Here is a 10,000-nt window from a genome sequence, read left to right as displayed (position 1 = left end):
TAGAGGTTTAACAATAGATTAAATAAAAAGTGGACAAGCATAAAATACATGTATAAAAACTACAGTACTCACATTACTATTGTAATAACGAGTCACAAACACATCCACTGCTGCTGATCCTGGTTTATTAGGAAAGATGAGGGTCCACTGAACACCATGCTGTAAATCATTTCTGCTCCAAACGAACAATAGTGTTGTCCATTAGATGTTTATTCCTTTGTTTACGTCACAGAACTTCGGCTGGTGTTTGTGTTTATATATTTCCAAATAACTTATAATAAAAAAACGACATCTTGCTGGTTACAATATAATAGATAGTTTCAAAACAACTGGGAATATAGTGTTAGATCAGTAAACGAGACGGAATCTTGGGCTTGAGTCTACACTACACTACACTACACTGTTTTTATTCTGCACCACCTCTCATTTCAAACCTTTTCTTTCCAGACAGTAACATTATGGAAACAAAATGACTGATGGACAATGTAGCTAATAAGTGCAGGATTCTAATGATATATGTGAGGATTTTATTCTCCACGTGTGAGTCTTAGTTTTATTACTCTTTATAAACTCTTACTGGCTGAAGCAGCACGTGCGTAGTGACGAACCAGGAAGTGATGCAGCTCTCAGGTCAACATAAACAGCTGTTTATAACTGGACTTTGTTTACTAAATAAAATGGTCGGTCAAAAAAGCTGTTTTATGGGAAATTTGCACAAAGCAGTGATGTGAGAAATATTCTTGTGGGCGGAGTAACAACAGAGACTTGGAGATCTGCATGGAGATGCGATTTTACATCTGTAAGTTACAATAATCTTAATGAAATTTGAAATATAAACTCATGAGACATGTGGCTTTTAACCCAGTACTGTTCTGGATTGTTCCAGGACTGATTTCATGTATTTATATATGAAGAAATATTTATATTTATGGTTCTTCAGCATCTATAATATATTTTCTTGAGCAATGTTGACCTGGAATGATTGAAAGTAAAGCACAAAGTGTCCTCTTTCCAAAGATATCTAAATTGTGTAAATTAGTCTTTAGACATAACCTGAGGTGATTTAGTGAAGAGTCTTGTGATAAAAATTATAACAGAAACATAGTTATAATAAATCACTACTTTGGAAACTTAAGTACATTTGAAGGCAAAAACTTTTTGTACTTTTACTGGAGTCATATTTTACAGAGTGGATCTACTTTTACTCAAATACATGGTTTGTGTACTTCATCCATCATGGACATTTAAATACAGCAGATATTTCTGAAGAAACGCATGAAGGAATTTAAACATATTATTGTACTTTCTGTACAGTTCACATGACTGAGCTTCAACTCCGGAGCACGCAGGCTTTTAGAGTCCCTGGAACAGTTTTGTTAAAAAGTAACTGAGAAGGAGTTTATATCTGAGAAAGAGCCAGTCGTGGGATTTGTTATTATTTGTTAGTAAAACGTTTCAATTTTTGTCTGAATTTATGTATATCATCAGAGTTTTATCATGTGACACAACATACTAGCATCATATTAGAAAGTGAATGGTGAATGGTCATTCTACTGTCTGTGAGAAACTGACTTCACGTCTTAAAGACAAAGTTCTAATGAGTGATATGGAGCAATAATCCGTTTAGGAAAATATCGACCAAACAGAAAGATTTATCAGTAGCTGTCTGTAAATTACAAAAATTATCTGATCTATTGGCCATGGTGATATAGAACTCCTTCATTATCTAAAGAAGCCGCTTTTTGTTATTTATAAATAATTGTGAAACACAGAACAGAGGTTCTGAAGTGATATTAAAGCCCTGGAGGTTCTGGATCTGGAATCATCTCGGCGTTTTGGAGGCCGAGTCTCTGCAGAACACACTGTTCCATCTGGAGATCTGGTATTTTTTCTCCTGATTATATTTCTGAGGTTATAAAGGCGTCAAAGTGCGGAGATCCGAAGCGGCTCTAATCCGCCCTCATCCTCGTCGGATTCACAGGCTTCTCTCCTGGAGGCAGAACTTCTCTCTAATGAAAACTCTCCCTCTATCACTTCACGTCCCGCAGAAGAAAAGAACAGAAAGAAAGGGAAAGCTCAGCCGAGTGCTCTTCTTTAAGGGATAAACAGCAGATTCAGGAGCGGCTGAGATGAACCCGACGAGGGACCTCGCGGTGTACAAGCGAGCCAGCGGCATGGGAACGCTGCGCTAAAGAGTCTCGTTTCATACGTGACCGACTCCTCACGTTCTTCACACGCTGTGCTTTAAGACGCCCAATCGACGGAGGAATACGTCCCGAGATTAACGCCGATCCTCTGCGCGTCCGTCATCGGATCTACGCAAAGCCCGCCGCAGAGAGACCGTGCTCGTGAAGCGTGCGTTTATCCACACGCCAAATCCTCGCCGTGTTCTACGTCCGTATGCTCTAATCAGACGCTTCAATTTGTGGAGAGAGAAAAAATGTACATCAGCGTAAAAAAAAAAACCCACTACACCAGTGCTTTTATAAACGTTTTCTATAATATTTACTTCAGTTGAAGTCATTATATTGGTTTATTGTTTACATTTTTGTATGTTATTTTACTATATTTTATTACTTAAATATATTTATATTTTATTTATTTTTGTATGTGAAGAAGCTCATAAGTCGTTTTTTTTGAGGCATTATATGAAAAGTTCTATAATATATACCTATTTATTTATTTATTTATTTTTATAATTAGAAACTCCTCTTGTAAATGAAGGACGAACGATTTTTACAAAAATATCACAACGCAATACCGGATACCATGATATCTATATAAAATACATGATATAGATAAGATAACAGTAAATCTCTGAGTTGTATGGTAATAAAGGCAGAAGGCAGGTTTATACCAGGTCCAGGAGACGTTTACATGGAGCATGTAATCGGTTTAAAGAATCCAAATGAAAATGCTCCATATAAACACCTCAGACGGAATAAAAATGCCGAAACCTAATGACATTGAAATGTGTTTTAGAGGAGTGGAATAAACCTTTCCATAAACCCAACAGAATAAAAATTCTGCCATGTAAACGTGTTAAACCGATTAGTGGTGATCATAAGATCCAGTATTAGAGGGACAAAATTTCAGGTGCCTCCTGTTCACCTGGCATCAGTATCAGATCTCGTATCGTATTCATCATTCCCTTGCAGAAGATATACAGGAAAATCTCTGCTCTTATTCGCCACAACGCGGTTTTCCGCACAGCTTCCCAGTTTGTATAAAACAAGTGCGATACGCGTAATTAGGGGAACTGGATTTCTAAGTCTCTTCTTCTGGGACCATAAATCTCTCTACCCATCCACTAGTCCTCACTACAGACCTTCGTCCACATGCTGCTGTTGTCGGAGAATGGAGGGATGGGATTCGAATGCTCCTCAGAGATACACAGCCACCAAAAAGCTCAGCTTTCTTCACCCGTCTTTCCCTCACGCCTTCCAGCAGTAGTATCCCTACAAATTCAATGGTGGATTGTGATTGGCTGGAAGTTCAGGTGTGTATAGTGGATTGTGATTGGCTGGAAGTTCAGGTGTGTATAGTGGATTGTGATTGGCTGGAAGTTCAGGTGTGTATAGTGGATTGTGATTGGATGGAAGTTCAGGTGTGTATAGTGGATTGTGATTGGCTGGAAGTTCAGGTGTGTATAGTGGATTGTGATTGGCTGGAAGTTCAGGTGTGTATAGTGGATTGTGATTGGCTGTTTTGCTTCTGGTGGAACTTATATGGTGAATACAGTGATTTTGATAAACATCTCATATCTCTCATAATATAACAGAATCATATAATTATCCTACATACTGTGTGTGTGTGTGTGTGTGTGTGTGTGTGTGTGTGTGTGTGTGTAAGTCTTGTAATTCTCCCTCCATACTGTGTGTGTGTGTGTGTGTGTGTGTGTGTGTGTGTGTGTGTGAAAGTCTTGTAACTCTTCCTCCATACTGTGTACGCTGGTCCTCAGAGAAATGGTGCGGTTCCACTTGAGACAGAGAACACGAGGGGCGTGGATGTGATGATATCCGCCCTCACTCCTGTCGAGCGCATGGCCTTTTGGGATACGTGCTCAGCCTTGTAGGGGCCGGCCGGCTGTTGGGAACGCGCTTAAACATCAGCGATGTAGCGAGGGCCTTCAGGGAAGAGCGAGGGAACAAGAGAGAGAGAGAAAGAGAGAGTGAATAAAAGAGAGATCCATCAGGGGAAGTGTGATCCGTCCCTGCTGACCTCCTGCCGCTCTTCTCTCCTCCATCTCTCTCTGGATTGTGTGTGTTTTTGATGTCAGGATAATTACTAATACCTGGAGACGAGCGCTTCGACCCGCTCGAGGGACGCGCCGCCACGCTCAAAGCCCACGCCGAGTGTTTTATTCCCTCATATACAGCACCGGTATTCCCATCATAACGCCCCGCGTTTCATCTCCAAGCACAATAATCCCGTTGCATCATGAAAGAGAGACAGATAGAGAGAGAGAGAGAAAGAAAGAAAGAGAGAGCCTTGAAGGCCAGAGATCAGACACACACACACACACACACACACACACACACACACACACTGCTGCCCTAATTGCTCAAGTTTACTGTAAAGTTTTCAAGTTGTTCACACAGGTAAACATGTCACTGGATCCATATGCAGTTGTGCAGAAATGCGTGTAAACTCTTCCAGTTGTTTAAACTAATGAACTCGTTAAGCTTTAACCGACGTTCCTCGGGTCGAGAACCGTCATTAGGAATAACGATTCCAGCGCATAAGAAATAATCAACACTCTCTTCAGACCTCGAGCTCCTCCAAACAGCTGAGTGAGCTTTCAAAAATGGAGCTAATTGATGATTATGAATAAAAGGAAGGACATTAAACAATATGAAAGCGTTCCCAGGGTGCAGTTCCTACTGTAAGAGGAACAAGGAAAGATCTGGAAGATCAGCGTGATGTGCTGAAAGGTGAAGCGAGGCATTTATGTCACACCAAGGACGTGCGTGAAGGTTCACCTGAAACACGATCGTGATCTCTGAGAGTCATCATGACCTTACCTCATCACAAGCATCTGAAGGATCTGAGACAAAATAGATGAAGTAACAATAGAGCTTTTTGGTTGCAGATATGTACACTGACAGCAGATAAGGTACACTGTGTTTCTTCACCACGAGGATCTTCTTTTCATGGGTTGGATTGGAAGACCTTCTGCTATAGAGCTCTTACCCTATTGAGATGAAAGTGAACACTGACCGCACACCAGGATTCCTCTTCCCACCTACATCAGGACCTGACTTTACTAACACCCTTGTGGCTGAATGAATCGCCACAAAATCTAGTGGAACATCTTCTCTGAAGAGTGGAGATTTTCTTTTAAAGGCGCTATACAACATAAAGATTATTATTATTATTATTATTATTATTATTATTATTATTATTATTATTATTATAACAGCAAACGGGGATAAATGTGGAATGGGATGTTCAGAAACTGGATTCCAGTAAATTCAGGAATCAAATGTAAAACAACCTCCTTCCAAAAAGAGCCTGAATGTGGAAAAATGAGAAGATGGTGCTTTTGAGATGGCCTTCACCCTTTCCTGACTTCATGAGCACCGGGTCGATTCTGAAACGTGCCGTGCATGCAGAACGGCTTGAGGATATCTCAGGAGGAAGAATGTTCTGCAAGGAGGAGAGGGTGAATTTTTATTAAGAACACGGTTTATTAGCTGTGATCCTGCACTAACTTCTGCACATGTCTCAGTTAGTGATCTGTTGGTGAAGGTTAAGTGCATTTTCACTTGTACAGATTTATGTACACAGTGTGCTGCAGGTAGTCACGTGTATTGTCTTATACTACATCTTCTCACCTTTTTAATCATGTGATCAAGATCAGAATGATTTACTCTGTCTCTTTCTCTCTATCTGTCCTTATCTATTTCTCTATCTGTCTCTCTGACTCTCGCTCTTTCTTTCCACGTCTTTCTAATGGTGTCTTTCTCTGACTGTATCTCTGTATCTCTCTCTGACTGTATCTCTGTCTTTCTCTGACTGCATCTCTGTATCTCTCTCTGACTGTATCTCTGTATCTCTCTCTGACTGTATCTCTCTGTATCTCTCTGACTGCATCTCTGTATCTCTCTCTCTGACTGTATCTCTGTCTCTCTCTGACTGTATCTCTCTCTGACTGTATCTCTGTCTTTCTCTGACTTTATCTCTGTATCTCTGACTGCATCTCTGTATCTCTGACTGCATCTCTGTATCTCTCTGACTGCATCTCTGTATCTCTCTCTGACTGTATCTCTCTGTATCTCTCTCTGACTGCATCTCTGTATCTCTCTCTGACTGTATCTCTGTATCTCTCTCTGACTGTATCTCTCTCTGACTGTATCTCTGTCTTTCTCTGACTTTATCTCTGTATCTCTCTGACTGCATCTCTGTATCTCTCTGACTGCATCTCTGTATCTCTCTCTGACTGTATCTCTCTCTGTATCTCTCTGACTGTATCTCTGTCTTTCTCTGACTTTATCTCTGTATCTCTCTGTATCTCTGTATCTCTCTCTGACTGCATCTCTGTATCTCTCTCTGACTGTATCTCTCTGTATCTCTCTCTGACTGTATCTCTGTATCTCTCTCTGACTGTATCTCTGTATCTCTCTCTCTCTGTATCTCTCTCTCTCTGACTGTATCTCTCCGACTGTATCTCTGTATCTCTCTCTGACTGTATCTCTCTGTATCTCTCTCTCTCTCTGACTGTATCTCTCCGACTGTATCTCTGTCTCTCTGACTGTATCTCTGTATCTCTCTCTCTCTGACTGTATCTATCTGTATCTCTCTCTCTGACTGTATCTCTGTATCTCTCTCTGACTGTATCTCTGTATCTCTCTCTCTCTCTGACTGTATCTCTCTGTATCTCTCCTGATTGTATCTTTGACTGTATCTCTCTCTGATTGTATCTTTGACTGTATCTCTCTGTATCTCTCTCTCTCTCTCTGATTGTATCTTTGACTGTATCTCTCTCTGATTGTATCTTTGACTGTATCTCACTGACTGTATCTCTCTCTGACTGTATCTCTCTGTATCTCTCTCTCTCTCTGATTGTGTCTTTGACTGTATCTCTCTCTGACTGTATCTCTGTATCTCTCTCTGACTGTATCTCTCTGATTGTATCTTTGACTCTCTCTCTCTCTCTCTCTCTCTCTCTCTCTCTCTCTCTCTCTCTCTCTTATATCAGTGAGAAACAGAAAGCAGAAGCTAAAGACCGTAAAGTTTTGGAAATCCTGCAGGTGAAAGACCACAAGATCCAGGAGTTGGAGAAGGTAAAAAAAATCACTTATTCGTTGTGTGTGTTTGTGTGTGTGTGTGTGTGTGTATGTATGTATGTATATATATATATAAAATATGCAGGTCTGTATGTAATAAATGTGTAGCTGTATGATGAATCTCTCTCTCTCTCTCTCTCTCTCTCTCTCTCTGTGTGTGTGTGTGTGTGTAGGTCTGTATGTAATAAATAATTGTGTAGCTGTTTGATGTGTGTGTGTGTGTGTGTGTGTGTGTGTTTGTGTGCAACTTTTCCTTCCTTGTATGATACTATATATGTTAGCGGACGTACCTGCTATGCTATGCTATGCTAATTGCCGCGACCACAGTTAGCTCATTAGAGAGTTAATGAGTGTAGCTCGTTAGTGCAGAGGATTGTGGGTAATGTTCTCCACACCGCTGGCATCCATCATCTCATTGAGAATTGGCAGGGAATGAAGGTTGAGTGGTGATTAATTGCTTTCTTTCCTTCCTCCACCATGTGATGGTCCGTTGAATCCCGCCTCCCTGCACCGTTGCTGCGGTAACTTCTGTACATTTTCGTAACATAATGAGCTTCTTCGTTTTTTGACATTCCCCCAGGGGAGTTCCTGATGATAATCTTTCCTTCTTCACTTCCGTAAAGCTCGTCTCCTCTTGGTCCTGGTGTGGTCCTCATTTCCTACCCTCATTATCATCGCTCCAGCTCGGCCACGCCCAATTCCTGAGTCTCGCCTAAAACTCCATTTCTCTCGACATGAAACTAAATGACCTCACCTAACCCTGTGTGTGTGTGTGTGTGTGTGTGTGTGTGTGTGTGTGTGTGTGTGTGTGTGAGAGAAAATGTTGGTTCTTCTTACGAAAAGCATCTTCCCTAAACAATGTGTCTGTCTAACAGGAAGTGATCTCACAGCGACAGGAACTGAGTGGATTACTGCAGCAGCAGCAGCGTGCTAGTGAAGTGGAGCATCATGTGATGAAGAAGGAGATCCTAGAACTTCAGAACACCCTAAGTGATACAACACAACGCTTACAGGTATATATACACACACACACACACACACACACACACACACACACACACACACTGTGAAAAAAGGCCTACCGTTACGAACATATACACCTTAGGTTTTATTCTCTCTCTCTGTTTTCTCGTTTATAAGGAGTGTGATGATGGGTGGAGGAGGTGCTTGGAGGAGCAGCAGGAGCAAAACAGAAAGCAGGAGATAAACAACACCAGACTCAAGGTGTATACACACACACACACACACACACACACACACAGAATTACATTTCTCTTTTGCATGTATTTTTTATGTCCAGTTGAGCAAAGACTTTATTTGTCCAGTCATAGCAATCATAGATCTCAACAGTCCAATCAAAGACCTTTTTTTTTTTACTTTGTCTTTACTTTCTCTCCATCAGGAGTGTGATGATGGGTGGAGGAGGCGGTTTGAGGAGCAGCAGGAGCAGAGCAAGAAGCAGGAGAAGATAAACAATGCACGACTCAGGGTACATATATATACACACACACACACACACACACACAGACACATACACATTTACACACTCAGAGTAAAAGTACAGACATGTTTATAAGGTCTCTCTCTCTGTAGGAGGTGCAGGAGGAGTTGGTGAAGGTTCAAGCCGTCAGCTCATCTCTCTCTATTCAGCTCAGTGAGAGAGAGCAGCAGCTCCAGAAGATAAGGTCCATCATCACTCACTACATCATCTACTAGAATCTACACATCTCCCTGTCTGTAATTGGTCCACACAGTCACATGGTTGCTTCTGTAATGACATTTCAGTGCCATCTAGTGGTGTGGAGTGTCCTCGAATAATTCTTGCTTGATTTTAATTAAAGTATGCTGTGTGTGTGTGCGTGTGTGTGTGTGTGTGTGTGTGTGTGTGTGTGTGTGTGTGTGTGTGTGTGTGTAGGGGGGAGCTGCAAGATCTTCAGGCTCTGTACGTACAGAGTGTGGCTCATGCAGGAGAACAGGCAGATCTCATCCAGCAGCTGGAAGGTCTCAATATGGACACACAGCAGATCCTACAAAGCCAAGAGAGAGTACACAATACTCACACTACTTCATACCACAAGGTACACACACAACACACACACTACTTCATACCACAAGGTACACACACACAACACACACACTACTTCATACCACAAGGTACACACACACAACACACACTACTTCATACCACAAGGTATACACACACACAATACACACACTACTTCATACCACAAGGTACACACACAACACACACTACTTCATACCACATATACACACACACACACACTACTTCATACAAGGTACACACACACACACACTACTTCATACCACAGGTACACACACACAACACACACACTACTTCATACCACAAGGTACACACACAACACACACACTACTTCATACCACAAGGTACACACACACAACACACACTACTTCATACCACAAGGTACACACAACACTCACACTACTTAATACCACAAGGTACACACACACAATACACACACTACTTCATACCACAAGGTACACACTACTTAATACCACAAGGTATACACACACACACACACACTACTTCATACCACAAGGTACACACTACTTAATACCACAAGGTATACACACACACAACATACACACTACTTCATACCACAGGTACACACACAACACACACACTACTTCATACCACAAGGTACAAACACACACACTACTTTATACCACAA

The 10,000-nt window shown here is 41.3% G+C and overlaps 1 protein-coding gene across 8 annotated transcripts in view; it reads left to right on the top strand.

The window, feature by feature from the left end:
• cntln (centlein, centrosomal protein) overlaps positions 1-10,000 on the top strand; it is a 101,254-nt gene that overhangs the window by 13,323 nt on the left and 77,931 nt on the right. For all 8 annotated transcript variants that reach the window (XR_006928703.1, XM_046875318.1, XM_046875363.1 and 5 more), the window contains 6 exons: positions 7,202-7,286; positions 8,165-8,302; positions 8,430-8,513; positions 8,692-8,778; positions 8,883-8,974; positions 9,205-9,367. Coding sequence is in view for 7 of the 8 variants with exons in the window: in XM_046875318.1 (XP_046731274.1) it covers positions 7,202-7,286; positions 8,165-8,302; positions 8,430-8,513; positions 8,692-8,778; positions 8,883-8,974; positions 9,205-9,367 (649 nt within the window). In the remaining variant the exon portion in view is untranslated. The remainder of the gene's footprint in view (positions 1-7,201; positions 7,287-8,164; positions 8,303-8,429; positions 8,514-8,691; positions 8,779-8,882; positions 8,975-9,204; positions 9,368-10,000) is intronic.

This window comes from Silurus meridionalis, chromosome 2 (assembly GCF_014805685.1).
Source record: "Silurus meridionalis isolate SWU-2019-XX chromosome 2, ASM1480568v1, whole genome shotgun sequence".
Lineage (NCBI taxonomy): Eukaryota > Metazoa > Chordata > Actinopteri > Siluriformes > Siluridae > Silurus > Silurus meridionalis.
Note: the sequence above shows the minus strand (reverse complement) of the source record. Positions and strands in the feature narration are given on the sequence as shown.